We start from the raw sequence: 22,235 nt of genomic DNA, 5'->3' as shown, positions 1-22,235 counted from the left end.
GTGGTAGAAGTGGCAGAAAAAAACTCAAGGCATTAAAAGTGAGTAGTAAGTGTCCGGTTATTAGTGTGTCGGTGTTTTCCTCCTCTGCACTGTCTGTTGGACTAGAGGTTTCCGTGGTCGTTTGTAGGTAGAGACAGTTTCGTGACCCCCCAAGAACAAAGTGAAGCTGTTTCTCGACTTTCTCTTTGTTTTTGAAGAAGCAGTGTTTTTCCTCCGCAGCAGTGTCATAACCAATATGCCTTTTAATTAACTTCCCGTGACCGACATGGTGTCTTTTACTTTGCGTAGGCGTCAAAACGAGCCACTGGCGCCTCCTCGCAGAGAGATCAGGACCTCCAGAAAGAAAATCTCAAGCTTGCATCGGAGAACCTGGAGCTGCGCTTTCAGCTGGAGCAGACCCATAAAGACTTGCCAAGACTCAAGGTCTGTATAACCTAATGTGACAAGTCTGTGTCACGCCATTGTTTGGTACTGGTCCTGATAGTGAGACAATTAAATGAATGAATGTCTGAAATTTCGGGAAATGCTCTCTAGCCAAGACTTGGCAATGAGAAGGTCAATACTGCTCGTCTGTGGTCAATCGTCTCTCTCCTGATTGACCACAGTTGTCTTAAATAAATTGTGCATCTTTCCTATACTTTAAGAAACAAACCATTTACAAATACCACATGCGAATAATTTTTTGCTCTAATGAAAAGCGACTTTCACTTTACAAACTTTAAAACAATTAAACAAAGATGTGTAGAACCCCAACCGGACACTAACTGTAAAGACACAATTATACAATATTGATTTAAATAACAGTAAATATTTTGGTGGAGTGTTTTTTTATGATCTTCACTTTCTCTTTTTTCACAGACTCAAGTTGCAGACCTTAAGGAGATGTGCAGCGTGCTGAAAAAGGAAAAGGCAGATGCGGAGAAAAAGCAGGGACATGCACGTGGAGTATGTTCACCTAAAGCCACATATGGTCTTTCTACAGTGTGTAGTGTTTTCCCAGAAATAACAAGATATTAATTATGTCTTTATATGAGGTTTAAAAAAACAATCTAATCTAATGAGAAACAAATGGGAAGGAAACAGAATCGACCACAGAGGTTTTGAAATTGAATTCACCAACCCCCAGTTGCTACTGTAGATCATGACAATGAATAATGAATAATCAGTAATGTGTTCCTCATCAGACTGGTCAGAGCGGTAAGTCAGTACCCGAACTTGAGAGGACCATTGGGCTGATGAAGAAAGTGGTGGAAAGGGTACAGAGGGAAAATGAGACGCTGAAGAAATCCAGCGCGCCTGCAAGTCAAGACAAGGTCGCTGCTTTGGAGCAAGAAAACAAAAAGCTGAAGGTTCCTGACCGCATCACTTCACATTCAGTTTAACTGCTCTGTTCTGTTACTACAGCTGACAGTAAAATGTTGTTTCTTTTGTTTTTTCTAGGCCAACTATGAGAAACTCAAGACTCAAAGCGAAGCTGAGCTGAGTTCCAAACTTGAATTTAAAACCAAAGGAATGGAGAAAATAATGATGGAAAATGAACGTCTACGCAAGGAGATCAAAAGGGTAACGACACGTTTACTTATATTCCATAATATAGTACAGTTTAATATTTTTGATTTAAAAAGATGGTATCTTTGTATTTAGCCACTTGTTCCACTTGTTCTTTTCTTAGAACATGGATTTCTCCTCTATAATGAAACCCCCTTTATACATGTTTCATAACGTCACAGGAAATTGAAGCTGCAGAAAGGCTAAGAGGGACCAAGACGAGCCTGGAAGTGACCAATGAGAAGCTGGAGGCAGAGCTGGAGGAGACCAAGCAAAGACTGCGGGCAGCTCTGTCCAAACCCATCGCAGAGGGAGCAGACAGTAAGGCCTGGAAGGCATCTGTGGTAACAAGGTCAGCAAAGTGGTTTTTAATGCAATCCATTAGCCTCAGTTTAGTACGTGTTCAGAGCAAATTGAAAAGCTTTCAAAGTTTTAATGAGCTGAGTGCACAGTAGGTTAAATCTCTATTAAATTGCATCAATCAGCAGTAGAAAGAAATCAGTCTCCATCCATTACCCTCCTCCCTACTCGTGCTTTCCCAGACAGCTTGGGAATTCAAAACCGTGACCTTGCACCGCTCCACTTGTAGAAGCGTCAGACTTCAAGCACCGTTTACAGTGTTGTTGTTTCCCTTCCATCCACAGAATGTTTGAAAACAAGATGAAGGAGCTGGAGAAGGAGCTCTCCCAGAAGACCTCCAGTCTGTCTGAACTCAAACAACAGCTGAGGGACGTGACCAGGCGCGAGGAGAGAGCCCAGATTAGCATCCAGCGACTTGAAGATCAGGTACAGACTAACTCACTGTTTAGTTTAGTAACAGTCAGGTACAGACTAACTCACTGTTTAGTTTAGTAACAGTCAGGTACAGACTAACTCACTGTTTAGTTTAGTAACAGTCAGGTACAGACTAACTCACTGATTAATTTAGTAACAGTCAGGTACAGACTAACTCACTGTTTAGTTTAGTAACAGTCAAACCTGGAGCACACTACTGAAAAACATTTTTACTGAAATACTTTTATAAAAACACATTTAAAGCAATGTAACAATTATTAAAGCTGCTAAATAAAAGGTCAGATCTCTAACAGTATGATCTCAGTATGTTGCTCAGGTGGCCTCAAACTGTTTTGGTCTGGACCAGATGGTCTATTGGCTCTCTTCAATCACGTGTGTTATTTCAAGAGAGGGTCATTTGTAAAATAGCAAGTGTCTGGTCTCCAGGTCGACTTTGCAATTCCTGCTCAAGAAAGTCAGTGCTGCGCATTCACAAAGTCGAGGGACTTTGAGAGACAGATAAAGTCGTGAATTCTCTTTGAAAGAAAATATCCTACTTAAGTCAGTTTCTGTTGTATAGCTAGTCTTTCTGTTCAGCTTGCGTGTGAAGTATTTTGTACGAATCCACTGAAATTGTCATTCTGGCGTTGTCATTTCTCAGGTTGACATGTTAAAGAGATTCCCGGCAACTGCAAAGACAGAAGGAGGACCCACCAAGGAGGTCCAGGCAATGAGGTTCGTCTATCTATGTGTTATGTGTATTAATAAGAATCATAATATGGTTCACTACATTTTCTGATATCCACGTATACCACAGTTTGGCAAAGAAATGCATAACCAGAGACGCATCGCTAACTTACATACACACATCCAAGTGTCTAACATGGGACCAAATTAGCGCAAGCAAACTGAGAAAAGCTGAGCAGGTGGACAGCAGTCAGTTCCCACTCTGACCTTTGTGTTCTTTGTCTGGATTTTGCCATTTCTCTCGTCCTCAGACTGGTTAACGTTGAGCTGCAGAGGGAGAACACTGATCTGAAACAAAGGCTGAACGAGTACAGCGAGCGATATGGTGAGACGTCCTCTAAACTAGGTGAGACACACAAGCACACCCACATTCGCTGAAAAGGAAGCAGTGTGAGATTTATTTAGGTTTTTGTGGATCATATTTTAGTTAGAGAAAGAGAGAAGCCTGTTAAGTACAGTCGGAACAACACATGCAAAACATGCCGCATACCTCAGATTATGACCCGACACTGAGTGATTCTATTTATTTCAACATCAGGAGTAACGGTAAGTGATTGGGTCTCAGCCAGACTGAAAATCCTGATACATTAGATGTGAATTGTTGTGAAGTTGTTAATCATTGCAGTTTTCCCTGTTGTACTCTTAGACTACGGGAAGCTAAAAAACCTTCTACAGGCGGCCGAAAGGGAAAAAACAAAACTTCAAAGGGAGGTTAAAAACCTGAAGAAAGAACTGGAGAGCTTCGACCCAACATTTTTTGACGAGATTGAAGATTTAAAATATAACTACAATTTAGAGGTCAAGAAGAACATTCTGCTGGAGGAGCAGCTGAAGAAGGTGTGTGATCGGTTTGGAGTAAAGGTTGAAATACCCCGAGTGTCCATGAGCTAGCTCAGAGTCACTGCTGTTGCCTTATGATGCAGCTCGGACCGCTTTTATGCTGGTCGGACTTGAGCAGTGGACGTTATTGGAATTATTTTTAGTGTTTTCCACCTGTAGAGCTGGATGTAAACCCTCGGTACAGTTTTAGTCCTGACCACAACGAGTCTGTCATGAACCGATGTGGAATTTCAAAGCCGTTGATGATAATAAATATTAATCTTGCAAGTGGAAAAATGTAAAGAGGACAATAGATATACATTCTTAGATTGACAAGTTTGCTTTTTTAATAGAGAGCCTTCAGCCAGTCTTGAATAAAGAATACATTAATTTATCGTACACTTGTTTATATGCACACTAATTAATGCCAGAACATCTCTCTTTGTGACAAGCATGTATTCAAAATTCTTTTCTTGGTTAATTCCTGATTTAAATCAAAACTTTGCCAATATCAGACTTTTATTCAGGCTGATTCTGTTAAGACTAAAAGAATTGTTAAGACCTGAAGTTCCTAGTTTTGTACAAACCATAGTTTTCTAGAAGTGGTGCTAAAACTCAGGAATCTCCTCAAGACTTCAAACGAGGCCCCACCCAAAGGACCTCTCTTAAGATACTAAATATTGATGAGTTGCACTGTCCGCTCCATCATGTTTTTAGGTGATGCAGTTTGAAACCTGCAACAGGCCTAAAGTTAAAGTTTACCATAAACTGGTGAGTGATGTTACTTCTACAAGGCAGCTGTCTTTTGTTCTTGGTTTGTTGATGTGTCTCTTTATGTAGAATATTTATTTCTTTACATTTGTACAGTTCTGAAATTGTGCTTTTGTCAATAAAGCAGCTTTTAAATTAACGTCTACATATGATTCACTCTTCACTTAGCAATGGTAGCGCTCTAACACACAGTATTTACAGTGTTAGCGAACATTTGTAACAACTAAAGTTGCTAAAAATGTCCAGTTGGTCATTTTTACAGTGAAGCTGCAAAGCAAATGTCAAACTGTCCTCAGGCTGTAATACACACCACTGTACTCATCTGGGATCACCGGCAGCCACCGCCAAAGTGGCAAATCCTTTCAGGAGCTTCAGAGAACGGAAAGTTGAAGTACTGCGTTTACAAGTCAAACTGGACGTCCTGCAGTCGGCTGAATCGGCGTCCATTTAGTCCGGAGAAGGACGTGAACAAGTCCTTGCTGTTGTATTCGTCAACGTGAATGACGACCGACCGGCCACCAAGGCAGGAGTCCCCGTCCGGCCACCTCAGCCCCAAGTGATGACGATGAACCTGCAGACACAACAGCAGCTCAAAGTCTTTCATGGTATTACAGCCAGGGAAAAGCATTTCATGTGTTTAAGGAAGTGTTGGAATTCTGAAATAATAATAATAACATTTTCCAAGTGAGAAAACTTTAAAGCTTAAAGGGATTTTTTTAAAGTGAGGTACTTTTCCTTTGTCAGTTTTATTTACACTGCTGTCACACAACCTTTTCGAAAAGGAAATGAAGCTGTTCTCAGTCAGCATTCAAAACACCAAAGCCACACCATAACATAAGAAGACTAGCCAAGAGAGGCAGCGGTGGACTTTTTTTTTTTTTTCTGTACTGTTTATGGTCAATGGAGTCTGGTGGCTTTGAAGTGAGCAAAGAGAGAAATATTCTAAATAGAGCCTACACTAAAAAATGTTTTTTTTTTTTTGGTTTAGGTGGATTTTCTTTTAGATCGCTACAATAAGTTTTTCTACTGACCCCCTCCACAGCAGTACACTGCTCAGTGTCTGTGCCTTAACTCCTGCCTCCCCTACTTCAGATAATCAACACTGCACTCTTTCTGATCAGTTTTCTTACCTTCATGAGTGTGCCGTCGTTGCAGTGCCAGACGATGCCCTCAACGCGGCCCTCTGGACTCTCCTGGAACCAGGAGCTGAGCTGCTGGAAGTCCACAGGTGGGGGGTCTCTGATTCGAACACTCCCATGAGACACCAGGCAGTGGACCGGCTGCTTCTTACTCCCCAGTCCTGTTAGCACAATAACACTTTGCTGGAGTTGTTTGGATTTTTATTTGGAGTTTGTATTAGGTAGACTTAAAACGCCCTGATGCAGAACAGTGAAACGTCTGTTAAACATTTAGGGGTTTTAGCTCCAGAATGGCACCGATCTCTTGACCACTTGTTGAGCTATAGAGAAATGTTTTCAGAGTTTTAATTGTCCAACACTCCTGGTATAAATATTTTAAAATAAGTTAATAAGGGTAAATCTAAGGTAAATATTTATATGAACTTAGTCATGAAAGCCTTCTTTTAAAAAAAGCCTAAATTCTGGTGCAACCAAATGAACAGTAAAAAGGAGAATGCAGTCTTACCATAAGGGTTTCCATTGACGTTGGTGCCAATGAGCTCCAGCGTCTGCTCCAGGAGGTCGGCCAACGGGACAGCTGCAACTTCTAACAGGTCTTCATCGTCGGCGCTGGTCCTGAGAACGAGAGCCGCCCCCGCTTCGTAATCCAGCACAGAGGAGTGCCAGCAGTACTGCTTGTTGTCCTTCTCCACCGGAACCCAGCCTGAACATTCACAAGGACCCGATCACTACATCTGCAGGCAGCCTCGTCCACAGTGACAGGAAAAGCCTTTCAACACGCTCCGTGTCAGAAATGTTACAGGTTGCTGTCGTTAATGGAAACCAGGACGGATGTAATTCTACTGTAAGTACTTACTGTTGCACTCCTCCACAGCTTATATTCCTGCACAAGTTATCAAAACCTTTCCAGTGAATTGATTTAAATTCCAAATTCTAGCTAAACAGAAACAATCGTTGTCCATTTATTCATCTATTTCCTGTAACCACTTATACCGTCCTTTACTTCATGTTAAGTTGCACATTTTGTAAATATATTTATATGTTAGCAATAGCAGTTTATTTAGCAATAGTAGTTTATATTTAGATTTTTTATATTTTATTTTATCCTCTTTGGCATTCAGCGTGGATGGCAAAGTAAGATTTTCATTGTACAGGGAAACCCATTTCTGCACTGTACACATGATAATAAACGCTTTGAATCTTGAATCTTGAAGCTTCAGTGAGGCCATTGTGGTTTGTGTAGACTAGACATGACTGTTGGAAATCTGTAGTGGTGCTGCTGTTTGGGATTTTTATGCCTCGCACATGAACTGTATGGAAATGGCCGTGAAGTGAAGAAGTGAAGTGAAGTCAATGCAGAAAAGCCTTAAACCTGCATTCTTTTGAATGGCCAGCAGGGGGCGACTCCACTGGCTCCTAAAAGAGATCCAATTGTATGGAAGTCTATGAAAAAAAATGACCCTACTTCTCACTTTCCTAAAGAGTTAATGGTCTCAGTCTTCTTCAACACAACATGAGGCTCATTTAGTAAATCATGGTCCCATTTATAGTAAAATAGACGAGAAAGCAGGGTTTGATTTAGGATGGGACTACCCTGTGACTAACCAATCAGAGGCCGGTCTTCGCTGAATGAACATCGCTTCTGGCACTAAAATAAAAAGAATCAAGATGGCGACAACCAAGAAGCTAAACTCAACAGTTCTCAAACCAATGGGCGACATCACGGTGGCTACACCCACTTCTTACAGACAGTCTATGGCCCCACTCTGTTGCACTGTAATAATCCCTTTAGATTCAGTGATGATGGTGATGATGATGATGATTACCTGGAATGTGTCCATGCTCATCGGGTACTGGATGGTCATCATGGTATTTGACTCTGTGGGCTGGGATCCACGTCTCAGGCACCGTCTTAAAATCTTCCTCTACGTTCCACGTGAACCCTAAAAAAAAAACAATAAAATAACTCCAACTGAAAGAAACTGCTCAACATGTCATGTACAAAAGTATTTGGACAAAAAAAACCTGCCGTGCACGTATCACAGAGTAAAACTGTCACAGCGTGTGAGGGTAAAATACCTTTACAGCTCCTGTGAGAGTGCTGATACTTTTTAAACCTCTTCTCTGCCTGTTTGTTGGGTTTCCTGTCGAGCCGAGCCCAGAGGTACGGTTGTCCTGCAGGAGGAAAAAAGGATCAGCCATCATTCAGTCAGTCATTTCAGAAAAGTAGTCAAGAGCAAGAGACAAATCATGTTTGGATCCTGTTTGAACGGTGCCATAAATTACATAATCGCACATGTGGTTGTAAATGTAAAAGGTACGTTTGCAAATCAAGAGAGTTGCCGTTTGTCCTTAAACTGTTGAGGTAGAAACACTTAGAAAAAAGACAGACTGCACATCCAAAAGTTACTGAAGTGGCTTCAAGCCACCGAGCACCGCTGAAGCTACAACGCTTGTGTGTGTGTGTGTGTGTGTGTGTGTGTGTGTTGGATGTCGTCACAGGAGCAGGTCTGCTCGTTCTTTGGCTGCCGGGCTGCTAAAAGGACGAGGAGTCGCTGGATGAATCACATCAGGTGAGTCAGCTAGCTAGCAAGTAGGTGATGAGCATCGTCTGAGATGAGAGGCTGCAGTTCACAGAGCTGTTTCTCTGATGTGTAATCCACGGCACAATTCAAACAAATCGAAAAATGATTTGCCTCTCACATGTTTTCTGGAATTCCAGAGGAAGAGTCACAACACAAAGTAGTAAAAGGTAACAAATCCTTACATCTGTCGAGCTTAAGAGATCTTTTTTTTTTTTGTATTTCTGCGTGATAAAACATAGAACATCCTGCAACACTACAAGCTCCCCCAGTGCCTTCCCTCAGGTGGGCCTGTATGGAGGTCGTCATTCTGAGAGATACTCACCTTTGTAAACTGTAACATAACAGCAGGTGCCGTCTAGTTTTTCTGTGGCGAGGGCAAAGTTGATGTTTGCTTCCAGAGCAAGAGGGTTCACATTGTCGGTGGCTACAACCTGAAATTGCTGAAGAGAGAAAGAGATTCATCTGAATAATTATATTACAATCAGTACTACTGCACCCATTCATTTCCACATTAGAGTCATGTGGGTAAAATGAATCAAAGACACACAATTATGCAGATTAGATACAAATAAAGCATCAGCTGATTTTATTCTTAATATCTTTGGGTTTAGGGATTTTTATTTAATGGAGAAAAAGAAATTGGGTGATTAATCAATAATAAAAAGAATCATTAATTGTAGCCCTTGGCTCTAAATAGCACGTTGATCTAGAGGTTAGAGAGTCAGGGAGCATTAGCTCACAGTTTACTGCATACAGCCGGCGGCTGCACTGAGCGTACGATGTGGAAGTTACACTGGAATTTGTCATTTTTTAATCTGCCAGATTTCACAAAACTGGAGTGACAAAAAAAAAAAAAAATCACCTGTGAAGTAACAGAAGAGGCTAAAGCCTTAACACAACAAAAGACTAGGGCTCTACTGGAAATGTCCTACTAGACTGGCAGTTTGTATTGAACAGGACAAAATGTAGTTTGTCTTATACAGTTTGCAAACAAAAGTCAAATCTGCAGCATGCATGGGACCAGTCTACTTCACCTACTGTGTCCCACAATGCAAGGCGCCTACCGCTGTATGAACAGAGACGTTTCAGAAAGCCATGTAAAGTTTGACTTATATTTCCTGAGCAGTCCACCTAAAGCTGTTAGTGAGGGAATTTCAGGCCAGAAATATGCTGCCCAGCTGCTGGACATTCACTTCTGTTAGATTTACAAGGACAATTTAAGTGCTTGTTCCCACTTTGGTCGACCTGCTTTCTTGGCCGCTAGCCTGTTAGCTTACCAGTGGAACTTCCCATAGAGGTTAGAGAGTCAGAGAACATTAGCTCACAGTTTACTGCATACAGCCGGTGGATGGACTGAACGTACGATGTGGAAGTTACACTGGAATTTGTCATTTTTTAATCTGCCAGATTTCACACAACTGGAGTGACAATTGTGATGTTAGTTTCTGGAGCTTCAGAGCTCAGACTTCTCCCCTGTAGTTTGGGATCACTGAAAAGTCACTAAAGTTCATTAATATATGAATGATATGAAAACATGCTGATTTGTTTTTCTGCATGAATAATTGTTTTAAAAAAGACCATTTGTTTAAGGTATTACACATGACCTGATAATCCAATCTGAGTGTCAACCCCACAATGCATGACAGTGACAGGGGACCACCTTGTGGGTGATGGACAGACATAAAGCAGCTGCTTAGCTTAGCTTAGCACAAAGACTGGAAACAGGGGGAAACAGCTAGCCTGGCTCTTTCTACAGGTACAGTGACTTCCTGTAGGCTCCACTGGTTTCTTAGAAAGTTGATGGTAATGATACTGGGGCTGATTGACAGGCTCTTTTCATTTTGTCTGACTGCTCAGCTGTTCCTTAGATGATATCTGGCCATGAATGGCGTCAAACTAGCAGCAGTACAGTAGTGAAATTCTGTATCACATTGTACGTGGATTCAGCTGCCTGTCCTGTTTCCTTAAACAAACTAGCTGCAGTTTGTCTATTCTGGTGCTTAAAAACCAAGATGGCGAGGGCCATGAAAACAATATGGCGACGCCTGTACAGCGGGACTCAAGGCCTCAAAGTGGCGGTCCACAAACCAAGCCCCGAGTCCAGATAAAAATTCATACTTGAAATGTAAATACGAAGCTGGAATGATGCAGGCGGCACACAAACAGAGGCAGCGCTACGGAAACGAGTCAAGCTTGGCTTCCCCTGTACCCGATCTTGCACGCCGAGTGAATCTGACAGCGGGGGGAACACCCTGCAGAAACTCGGCGGCTCAACTCGAGGCCTCTGTTGGTGAGGGACACCCGCTGCATCATCCCATCTAAGGGAGGGGGGTCGACTCCAACTCAGTGGGTTTGATCTTTTCAAGGTCTATATACAAACTTCCGTATGACAACTGGTGACATCATATGTGACATCATATGTGAGGTCACCATTCCAACCCACTGTGAGGTCACTATTCCAACTGTCATCAGAATCAGAATCAGAATCAGAATTCCTTTAATAATCCTCAGGGGGACATTGCTTTTTGTTCCACACAGCTCCAAAAGAATAAGAATAAACTTCAAACACACAAAAAAATCACCTGTGAAGTAACAGAAGAGGTTAAAGCCTTAACACAACAAAAGACTAGGGCTGGACTGGAAATGTCCTACTAGACTGGCAGTTTGTATTGAACAGGACAAAATGTAGTTTGTCTTATACAGTTTGCAAACAAAAGTCAAATCTGCAGCATGCATGGGACCAGTCTACTTCACCTACTGTGTCCCACAATGCAAGGCGCCTACCGCTGTATGAACAGAGACGTTTCAGAAAGCCATGTAAAGTTTGACTTATATTTCCTGAGCAGTCCACCTAAAGCTGTTAGTGAGGGAATTTCAGGCCAGAAATATGTTGTTCAGCTGCTGGACATTCACTTCTGTTAGATTTACAAGGACAATTTAAGTGCTTGTTCCCACTTTGGTCGACCTGCTTTCTTGGCCGCTAGTCTGTTAGCTTACCAGTGGAACTTCCCATAGATCAACGTTGATGAGTGACCATATGAACTGTTTATATCTTTGGTCGTTACAGTTGTATTGTCTTTGTCGATTAATCTGTTGATTTGTTTTCAAAATGTCATCGATCAGTATTTTGATCTTCAAATGTTTTTTTTTTGTCCAAAACCCAAAGACACTCAGTTTACTGTCCCTGAGGAGAACAGAAATCAGAAATTAGTCACATGTAAGAGGCTGAAATCAGAGATTTGGGCATTTTTTTCCTTAAGATAAATGACTCAAACCAGTTTAATGATTATTAAAAAGTTGGCAATTAGTTTAATCGTTGAAAATTCATTAATTAATGGTTGCAGCTCTAATATTTTTATATACTTGATCTTTATTGATATTTCATATTTGCACTTCTTGCTGCTTTGCACGTTCCCTCAGGATAAGTTGATGACTATCAGCAGATATATTAGGGTGGACTGATGGCTGGAGCATCGCTGAGAAATCACTTTGGATACAATATAAATATATGAACACGCATTCACTCCTGACTCAGCAGCATCTTCTTCCTCAGACGGTCAGCTCACCTCCATCTTAACCACTGGAAGCTGATTTAGGAACCATCAATAAATACACACCTCTCTGCTTCCTCTACTTTTCTTTTACAAATGTTTTTATGAAATATTCTGTTTTCTCCCCCGTAACTTCCTCATAATGAGTCCAAATCAGGGCCAAAGTGTCTCAACAACAGCTTCCATGTAACGTGTTCCAGTGACTCCAGAAATAAGCAGCTAGCCCGTCTCCATCACACCCAACAATTTCCAATTATTAAGACTTTTTCATTTCTAAACACTGCAGTCATTATTGCAATGAATAGTGCAGCGTAAACTGTAGATGTGGTTCCACTGTGGCTGATTTAAGCAAAGCAGATTGTAGTCGCACTGTAACTTTTTAGATGTTGTTGCTTACATCATCACTCGGGCTTAAAATTGGAAGTTAATTACTTTTGCTTATATTCAGGGAGGGGTGTCAGTGGGAGAGGGAGGCTTTCAGCAGACGGGAGCAAACAAGAGAGCAGAGTGAGAGTCGAGCAGGACGAAGACGGCACTGATGAAGGAAAAGAGTTTTCCAACATGATCAGCGAGCCGACACGTACAGGTGGACAATACACAGGAGGATAGAGAGAGAGAGAGATGTAACACAGAGGCCAGACAGGAAGGACATAAAGACTGTGGAACAGAGAAATGTCCTCCCACAAAGCAAAAGTGGGAAAGGAAAAGGACAACGGTGAACAGACTGACTACACAAAGTGCAAAAGTGTTCAAAACCGTAATCACAAGAAAGCAATGGAGCAACACGGAGCTTAAACAGACACATTTCACCATGAATTTTCTGAAAAAGAATCCATGCTTTTCACTTCACTCACTCAAATAACAGCAAGTACAGACAAGTGACAGCTGTAAAAATGAATGAATGAATAAATAAATACGAATCTTCAGTTTTTCTGTGCCTCATTTGTTGCAGGATTGTCTATACTTTTCCATAAAGTACAGCTGTAGAAGAGGTGTGTCCTGTCCAGTAATAGTTTCTGGTACTGCTTTGTATTGAATGGGTCACATCACAGGGAAGCTATTGAAGAAAATACCATTATTTATTAGATAAAATGTTAATGCAAAATAATAATGTTAGTAGATTTTAAATGATCGTTCTCATGAATACTGGCAGGTCAGCATGAAGGTATTGAAATGACACTGTTTTGTGTCATTCACACTAAATTTATTGATGGTCCCTAAATCACCGGGGGGTTCTGGAGGTGAGCTGACCGTCCTCCTGCTGCCAACACTGGGCTAAACCCAGTGAAGAAGACGCCGCTGGGTCTGGAGCTAATGTCTGCGAATGTCAAATAAAAAAAAAAAATCAAAGCTAACTTGGTGGAGGGAGGATGACAACACATGCTTCATCACGGACGGGAAAAAGGAAAATGCGTCAACGTTAAAACCATCATCGGCTCCAGCTGCACCCACCTGACACTCTCGTTTTCTGGACTGTTCCTCCTTCACCTCCGTCAGGAAAACACACGCTATCTTCTGCTGAACGGAGCCCAGGCGTCGCATTGTTTTGTGTATTTTCTTCAACCGAAACCAAACTCTCCGCTTAGGTTTTTCCTCTCGGTCGAGCTGAGCGATACTTTTATTTGACGGAGATGTTTCAGCATGGATGTGGATGTGATTTCTGGTCACGTGACACGCGTTTTTTCTTCTTCTCTGGCTTTTTGTGGGTCGTCCGATGATGAAATGGCTCATTAGCGCCACTCTGCGGTGTGGTTGGGAATCACTTCCCTCAAATATCCAGTCTGCAGGAAAACACAATGCTTATTAATCCATCTTTTACGAGAGTTATCAAATGAAATCTTTAATTTTTTTGTTAAAAATTCAAATTGTATTTCCTAAGAATGATTTTACTCAAAGTATTCTGATCACATATTGTAGTCCTGTTTGTCTTGTATGTTACATTGTATGATATATTCTTTTTTATTTAATTGCAACATTGATATTGTTTTCCCCCTGGAGGTAAATAACTAATAAGCAATAAGGAGTAAAAAGTATTTTTATTTTTTTTTTAATCAGTTCAATTCAACATGTTCAACATTACCTTTTACCTGAAAAGTTTTTTTTCTGAATGTAATATTTAAGAGGTAGATTATGTTTAGCTACTAAAAAAATAGTGAATTATTTTGCTGACAGTCTCCATTTGATGAAAATGAGTAGATTATTTATTCATACGTAGATTTATTTCAAAATTAAACAAGAACTCTACACGTACATAAACACACAGGGATGCACAACCTGAATAACTGCTGTTTTTCAATCTTAGCAAAAGTGAAATTGGATATAAAAATGTCATAAAATGTATGTGCATATTTACAGTCACTTAGAAAAGTACAATAAACTGTAAAAAAAACAAAAAAATACAAAGCATTTAAAGGGCAAGTACTTAAAACACTCGCTGACATTCATCAGGCAGCACTCTGGCTCTGATTCTTTGGATCCACTTCAGAAATATCATGAATCTACTCTGCAGAGATGATCTTCACACACAGCGTGATATCACTGGAGTACTTCCTGTCTGATTCTTCTTCTTCTCCTTCGTGTTGGCTGTGCAGGTCCATCTCACTGCCGGTGTGCTTCCACATCTCTGTCTCTATGTCGTCCTTCTGCTGCCCCTGAGTCAAAAAGGTGAAAATATTCCTATTCCAGAAAGAGGGGGGGGGGGGGGATCACATTAGAAATGCAGCACACATGGATATTAAAAAGTAGGTTAAATTCAGTCAAAACATCAATAAGATCATTTTCCTCTCTGGTATCAGTTTGTTTAAATGCTACCTGCTGCAAAGTACATAGTGGTTTCATGCTTTCAAACCTTTTCTCTCCTCCAGGATGAAATCAAATGATTTTTCTGCTCTTATTCTTCTATATTCCAAACTACAGTAGCCTCCAACTCATTATGATACATGTGATACATCTACATATGATACATCAGGGGGGAAAATGTTTCAGACAGCACAGGACAGTGTGACTCACAGTTTGTAGTACCACACAGCTCCTGCTGCTGTTAGGAGCGGAAGGATGATGCCAAGAATGATGAGCGCTGTACGCACATCTGGAAGATAAAACAAAACATTTATGAATGATTACTGCAAACTGTGTCTGATTTATATCATATAGCTACATGCACTTATTCAAATGGTGAATCTATATAAAAAAAATCATTCCATGTCACCTTATATTTAATTCTGTGAATATATTAATATATATTAAAATACATATGAACAATTCACCACTTGTTAGCATGATAGCTGCTTAATAAGTCTACCATGGTCGTCCTTGCATAATAGCCTGCAAACAATTTCGACGAAAGTATTTCAACAATTTTGAAACTATCGGCTTGTAGTGGTGTTTTTCTGCCACCTAGTGGCCAAAATGTGACAAATGCAGCTTTAAGGTTAAGCAGGAAGAACATCTGCTGAAAATACAAACTTTACTCTCAGGGTAAAATGGCTTTTCAAGGGTTGTGAACTAAACCCAAGTAGCTGCAGTTTAAGACCTCCTGTTTCACTAAATCATAGGTTACACAGCCATATAATCAATTATGATTTGGATATATATGAAAGCACCCTTAAATGTTACTCATATTGACCTCTGGTGACTTGTAGGAAGTACAATAAACATAATTTACAGGTTTCCACCCTCTCCTTCTCACTCCATCGAATTGCATTAACAGACAGGAGTAAATAAGTTAATAAGAGTACAGAATCTTTCCTCTTCTTGGGAAAACTGACAGAAGAGAACCAAAAATGTCGGCCTAAAGATGAAAAAAAAAAGACAAGGACACACCTCCGGAAGAAGGTTTTGCAGGGCTCGCCCGCGTTGATGTCACTGACTCAGAGGAAACAGAGAAACTGGATGGATGAGCAGAGGTAGAAAAGGCAAAAGTGATGACAGTGGGTCGTGAGGTGATGAGGTGAGATAGAGGCGAGGTCGGAATATGAGTGGAGAGAGGCTTAGGAGTGGCAGAGGTGGAGGAAACACTGGTTGAATGTGTTGTCTTGACTTGGAGAGTAAAAGCTGAGGTGAGAGGCGTCTGCTCAGGGACTTCTGTTGTTTCTAGCTGTGCTGAAGGTGGAGGCTTGGTTGTAGAACTGAGCAGAGGTGTGGCGGGTGTTGAGGCTTGGGTCAGCGCTGTCAGGGCGGTGGGGATCGTGGAGCTTTGTGGGCTGGCTGTTGATCTGTTCAGAGTTTCCTCTAATTCTAAAAGTGGTGAAAGAAAAAAGGTCTACATTTACATTTTAGCTGATTTACAGAACGTGCTGTAGTACCGTTATAGAGCCACAACAACAACAGAGCCACCCACGACTGTAGAGTGGTGATGAAGATGAAGAAGGGAAATAATAAGAGAAGAAACAATACCTGATGCATCAAAGCAAAAGACACCAAACACTTTATCTGCACTTGCGGCCCACGTCACCAATCCAGTTTTGCCTTGTCCACATTTCTTGTCAGATTTAAGTCGAGGGATGACAGCGACCTGTTCAGCTATCCAGCCAAATCTGTTCAATCAGTAAATATGGTGCAGATTAGTTAAGTTAGTTCAGTTAAGTTCAACTTAAAAGGGGAATGACACTCATTACAAAGTTGAACTCCCCCTCGGCCTTTTGTAGCTCCCAAGGGAGCTGCACAAAATCTTCCTCAACTACCTCAAGTGACGTCACTCGAGGCATCATCGCTTAGGACTGAAGACTACAAGTTTGAAAATGAAAAAAAAAAGTCCTGGGGATGTGGAGTTAGAAAGAAAGGAGATTACCAGACCTTTGTAGACTAGTGGTTAGTGGATCAATACTAAGCCGCTACTGTCACACATAACACACCCAAATCTCCAACTGAGCAGGCGGCCATCACGTTGCATTGTGGGTAATGTAGGCTTTGACAGGGGAGAAGAATGAATAGAATGATAGAGTTGATATCTGATACTTGCTCATGTGGGGATTCCTGAATCGTTGGGTCTCTCTCTTAATTAAAGAGTTTGGTGTGGACCTGCTCTTCATGGAAAGCATCTTGAGATAACACTGTTATGAACTGGCGCTATATAGATAAGGATTGATTGATTGATTGATTGATATCTTTGGCTGAGTCTGACAATGTTATAGGAGTGCGTCACCAACACTCATAACACACAACACACCAACACTCGTGTTTTATAGCGCTGAAATGTTTTACCATTAAAAAGCTATTGGCTGAAATGTTCAACACTGCACCTTAACAGGTATCCTAGCACACCTGAACAGTCACCACATGCTTTCAGCCTACTTGCACGTCTCCAGTCCATGCTGCAGCGCTCGCTCCATCTGGGCTGTGGTCGCTATGGTGACGTTCAGAAATAGACAGGCAGCTCTGGCAGCAGTGAAATTGAAGGTGTATCTTCTTCCTTCAATAAACATGAAGACTCCAGCTGCTCTGTGGCTTTGGGGCACTGCAGATGTTTTGCATGCATTTAGAAAGCATTCAGCACCATCAACATGTCACACTGCAAGCTTATCAAGAGCTCTCTTACTAAAAACTACAGCAGTCCTCGACTCAATGTGAAGCTTACATCACATAACAGGGTTACTGTCCCTTTAAAAGCTACATGATTTGTGTTAAAATGGTGCTTTCCCACATTTAACTCGTTACCCAATAATAACTGCTTTCATCTGACTGACTCTTTTATTAATAATTAACTTTTCATGGTCACGTGAAAAGCAACCAAGAGGAGTGCAGAAATTAGAGCCGAAGCATCCTGAATTTAAATATTCCTTTAGCCGTAAAAAGTTAGGCAGGAAAGATCCAAATCTACATTTTAAAATGTTATCCATTCATGCATTCACATGTATATATCACACCAGCAGATTGAACAGGCACAGAAAAAGTCATAAATATTGTAGTATTTCATCTAAAAGTGGTGCTGCGCCTACAGCAGAAAGAAACTCACCTTTAATTAGACTGGGGTCGGAGGCCAGCAAAAAGGCTGCAAAAGACAAAAGTAAGAAAAGGGTGAAAACACTAAATCTTGCCATGTTGTCTATTAAATATGTATAACTGGAGTGGTTGAAGGAAAAGAGCCAAGTAAAGCGAGTGCAGAGGGAAAAGCCTCTGAACAAATGTGATGTGGATGAGATGAGGAAGCAGGAAGTAGAGGTCAACTCTGCTTGATGCCCTCTTGTGTGATAACATACAGAAAACATGGAGAAGACCTTGAAAATAACCCTGTTTGATCCAAATGTTGTTGTTCTGGTTACCAAATCATGGATGTGGGACGTATACAGCACATTCAACAACGAACAAGTTGTAATTAAAACAAATTGATGGTTTCCAGGAAATATTAACTCAGGAGACAGGAAGCATTAGACTTGACTGGCGTTCCAAGATACATAAATTACAGGAGTTAATCCTCTTGGCATCTTTAAAACTCTGATCGGTCATGTGAGCTGGTTGCTTCGTGCTCCTTCACCAAACTGGTGCCCACTGAGCTAAACACAGATGAAGAAGCATACTTAAAAATAGTCTTTTCAAAGGTTATGCAGTGGTTTGGGGTTTTTCTGCTTTGCTTGCATTTATCTTCCAGAGGTATGTTTGCTCTGACAGGCTGGTCGGAAAGGGAACTTCCTCCACATTGTCCTTTCTCTGTATCTCTTTTTATTTTCTCTCACGCCTCTCTAATCGTTTCTAGCTCTCTTTGCGTCTGTGAAATTGTGCTGTTCTTCTACAATGTTTCTGCTGCACCACATGGCTCTCTGGCCTCTAGAAATACAGAAACAACATGTTACTGATGAGCACACTGCCTTTGATTTGCATGTTCAGAGTGGGTGACCCAGTGGGCGATCAGACCCCTGACCCAGCCAGTACTGAGATACATTCACTTCTTCCTTCTTCTAGTTATATAGGTGATATACTATAACTACAACTGAATCTACGTCTTTTCAGCTGACTTTATTAAAACCTAGAGTGGTTAAAAATCAACAAGTCATAAGTCAGTTGTTTTTCCCCTGAAACTGTCGCATTTGGTAAAAGTCGATTAAAACATAGAAATCACCATAAAACATCGAATATTACACTAAATGAGGAAATGTTTCATGCTTTATATGTTGCATGCATGAACAAATAGGCTATATATTCATTTTGTTTAACAAAAAGTCATGAAACCAGGTCAGGAAATGTGTACAGCATGTGATGCTACTTCTATCTGGGCTCAGTTAGACCTCAGACAGCTCTTAACTCTATTGCACAAACAGCTCCAAAGCTCCAAATTATAGACAATTACTATTATTTATTTAGTGTTTTGGAGGGATTGTACTGTAAAAGTACTGTCAGGTCCAATCACTGATGCAGCGCTCATGAAAATTAGATTTAGCCAAGTTTTATTGCTGAGGTCGCTGAGATCCCAAACAATGATGCTTCAAGTTATTTCTTCATTTGTTTCTTCCAGTGTGGCAGCAACACTTGAGAATTTAAATTACAGCAGAGCGTGCTGTAGCTAAAGTTACACAGAGTGAAACTAGATGTGTTTTGACTCCTCCAGCTCAGTGACCAGACAGGACGAGTAAACTGAGATTATCAAGCAGGAAAAATGGGCACTTGAGCTCCAAGGGCTCCATTTACTGTCTGGTTTGTTGGAATCTGATTAATTCTAATTCAGTTAAACTTAATATAAGAACCACTAAAGCTCAATATAAAAACAAAGGATCTGAAGGCGACTCGGACACTTTTCCCTGTCTATCCTTATCTTTATATATATATTATATATTATATATTTATGTATGTATATATTATATTATAAGTTTTAAAGCAAAGGTGTGACATTTTAGAAAATACACTAATTTGGATCTTGCTTAAAGTTAGATGAGAAGATCAATGCTCTTATATCTAGTGGTTAAATGGGAAGTAGCCAGCTCCAGTTAGCTTAGCATACCAAAAACAGATGGAAACTGCTAGCTGGAAACTAAATCCACCCACCAGCATCTTTAAAGCCCATAAATTAACAAGTTCTATCTCTTCTGCTAAATCTAGCACTGCAATTTTTGCAACTGAATTATTCACATAATGTTGGACGTTTTAAGCCTTTGTGGGATAAAGTAAGCAACAGCTGCATGGCCGTCAGTACTTTGATGTTTAATACAGAATGACATTACACCAAAACTAAACCTCATCACTCAGCTGAATTAATGCCTGATGTCTCACGTGATATTCCAGGGATTCAAACCAGCAATTCTTCAATAAAAACAAGGCTGAAGCCAAAAGCCCTTCTGTAATCTGTGGAGCCCAGCGTCAGGAAACCTGAACATGGCAGTGATAGAGGCCTGTTAGCATGATCCTCTGTGTTGGTCCAATGTATTTACAGTCACTTGCTGACAGCGAGGATGTTTTAATGCACGGTGGCAAGCTAGTTCAACATGTCCTACTTTCATGACTCAGTGAATGTCGTGTGAATAATGGAGCTTCCTGTCTGCTGCAGGCTGGGCTGTAAGAGATACAGCGCTGTAGCACAGATAGGAGCTGGAGGAGAAGCTAATTGGTCACACTTGCCTGGTCAGGAGGAGAGTAAGTCTGGCTTCATCCACCAGGAGAGGAAAGAATAATTCAGTGATAAAAGTGTGACAATTTCCTTCACGCGGCGTCAGTACAGAAAGTCGTCCTCGGGGACAAGAGGAGATTGTAATTGAAACATTTTTTCTGGGGTCACTGATCCACAGCCAATTACAGACACTTTTTTTTTTTTTACCTCAGAAGGAATTGTCACATAAATTACTTTTCCTAAATGTTTTCAGTGTTTCTCCAAGTTAAAGAAATATATATTCATTTTATTAAGCTTCCTATTGTTACTGATTTCACCATTAGCTGTTATCTACCCATGGATGAATGCTCTTTAAAGATGCCTAAAATCTACTCAGTCTCCGAGCAGCTCAGTTGCAGCAGGAAGGGCTTAAGTGCCTTGCTCCTGGACACCTTAGGAGAGGTGTGAGCGATGAGGAGGCTGCCAGTCTGTGAAGACCAGAGACCAGACTGCAAATTTATATTAAGCGCAAAAGTCTGAAGATGCCACATGTCTAACCATTTTTCTATTTTGCTTCCTTGGTTGAATGATTTTCCTTAAAGGGAGCTGTGTTTTCCATGCGATCATCATGTAATAATCATAATAGCATAATAAGCGCATAAGAAAACGTCTTATTACGAGATCACAAAATACCAGCAGGTATTTCAAATATATTTCAGCTAAATATGAGTTTGTTGTCAGTTAGCTATGAGCAATACAGGCTTTACTCATATGACCCTCCTCTGATCTGCCACCGCTGCTATAGTTAAGATCTGGATAGGCTTAGGCACAAAATGTAGTCAGCTCAGCTTAGCCTCTAAAGATCTGGCGTACACATGCGTGGACATCACATTTTGGGTTATATTACCATAGTAGTTAATTCTGCTTAGCTGGGGCCGTATGGACATGTATGTGGGCAAAATTGTTGATATTTCATATTGTTTTTTGCACTGTGATTTTCAAAACATGTTCAAAATATGTTTTGTATGTGTTATAAATACATTCAAAAGCAGCCAGGAAAAAAACTGCTATGTTCAAGGTGGAAATAAAGAGTTTTGCACAAAGGTGACTTTATTGTGTTTTCTGGAGATTAAGACCGATTGTGCACATATGTGGACATAATGTTTCTCTAAAACTACACCATGTAAAAAGATGATGCTTAGGTTTTATACTTATCAGGGTCCAATAAGCCCAAATAGCAAGGAGAAATAAAAAATGCATATCAAACAAGAGCTCGGGTCTTAAGAGGTTAGGGAAAGACACTGGACATGGGACACTGCATGTGAACATTGGTCCTCCGTGTGTCAAATAGCAAAGCAGTAACAGAACAGCAAAGAAATATCCCTCACACATTGCTTGTACCTAATATCTGACTTTAAAAGAAGTGCTAGTGATACTAATTGTGTCATAAAGCACAGCTACAGACATCCAGTTTTCACTGCATTGTCTCAGTAACCACTGGTCGTGCCTCGAATGATATGTAAGTGTGAATTACATATCAAACTCAAAGGAGGAGAGATGCTCTCATACCAAAACACAGAGACGGTTCGCCTCTGTCCCATGCAGGTCCTGTCCTATCATGTTCCCGTATGAATAATGAATGAGGCTCAGTGGGTGATTGGATCCAAACAGTGAACTCGATGTGAAACTGAGAACTTCATTCACATCACACGCCTACATTCTGAACACAAACCGGGAGCCGCGTCTGCTCTCACAGCATCATCACAGTTACAGCGAGGTGGCATTTTGA

At 40.8% G+C, this 22,235-nt stretch overlaps 3 protein-coding genes across 3 annotated transcripts in view; 1 reads left to right on the top strand and 2 right to left on the bottom strand.

The window, feature by feature from the left end:
* cep290 (centrosomal protein 290) overlaps positions 1 to 4,284 on the top strand; it is a 33,651-nt gene extending 29,367 nt beyond the window's left edge. The window contains exons 43-51 of the mRNA XM_070830441.1: positions 289 to 423; positions 859 to 945; positions 1,185 to 1,349; positions 1,441 to 1,563; positions 1,731 to 1,900; positions 2,193 to 2,334; positions 2,984 to 3,057; positions 3,321 to 3,415; positions 3,716 to 4,284. Coding sequence (XP_070686542.1) covers positions 289 to 423; positions 859 to 945; positions 1,185 to 1,349; positions 1,441 to 1,563; positions 1,731 to 1,900; positions 2,193 to 2,334; positions 2,984 to 3,057; positions 3,321 to 3,415; positions 3,716 to 3,960 — 1,236 coding nt within the window. The 3' untranslated portion in view covers positions 3,961 to 4,284. The remainder of the gene's footprint in view (positions 1 to 288; positions 424 to 858; positions 946 to 1,184; positions 1,350 to 1,440; positions 1,564 to 1,730; positions 1,901 to 2,192; positions 2,335 to 2,983; positions 3,058 to 3,320; positions 3,416 to 3,715) is intronic.
* rlig1 (RNA 5'-phosphate and 3'-OH ligase 1) lies at positions 4,245 to 13,515 on the bottom strand. The gene is made up of 7 exons (XM_070831088.1): positions 13,387 to 13,515; positions 8,706 to 8,823; positions 7,878 to 7,973; positions 7,625 to 7,741; positions 6,304 to 6,501; positions 5,790 to 5,959; positions 4,245 to 5,230 (listed from the first exon to the last, which is right to left on the bottom strand). The coding sequence occupies exons 1-7, from the start codon at positions 13,474 to 13,476 to the stop codon at positions 5,060 to 5,062; spliced, it is 960 nt and encodes a 319-aa protein (XP_070687189.1). The 5' UTR covers positions 13,477 to 13,515; the 3' UTR covers positions 4,245 to 5,059.
* A 694-nt stretch (positions 13,516 to 14,209) lies between these two features.
* On the bottom strand, positions 14,210 to 17,972 carry lyve1b (lymphatic vessel endothelial hyaluronic receptor 1b). The gene is made up of 6 exons (XM_070831444.1): positions 17,884 to 17,972; positions 17,227 to 17,379; positions 16,325 to 16,469; positions 15,757 to 16,162; positions 14,944 to 15,022; positions 14,210 to 14,610 (listed from the first exon to the last, which is right to left on the bottom strand). The coding sequence occupies exons 1-6, from the start codon at positions 17,970 to 17,972 to the stop codon at positions 14,433 to 14,435; spliced, it is 1,050 nt and encodes a 349-aa protein (XP_070687545.1). The 3' UTR covers positions 14,210 to 14,432.
* Positions 17,973 to 22,235: the final 4,263 nt, after the last annotated feature.

This window comes from Pempheris klunzingeri, chromosome 5 (assembly GCF_042242105.1).
Source record: "Pempheris klunzingeri isolate RE-2024b chromosome 5, fPemKlu1.hap1, whole genome shotgun sequence".
Taxonomy (NCBI): Eukaryota; Metazoa; Chordata; class Actinopteri; order Acropomatiformes; family Pempheridae; genus Pempheris; species Pempheris klunzingeri.
This window is presented reverse-complemented; position numbering and strand designations above follow the sequence as displayed.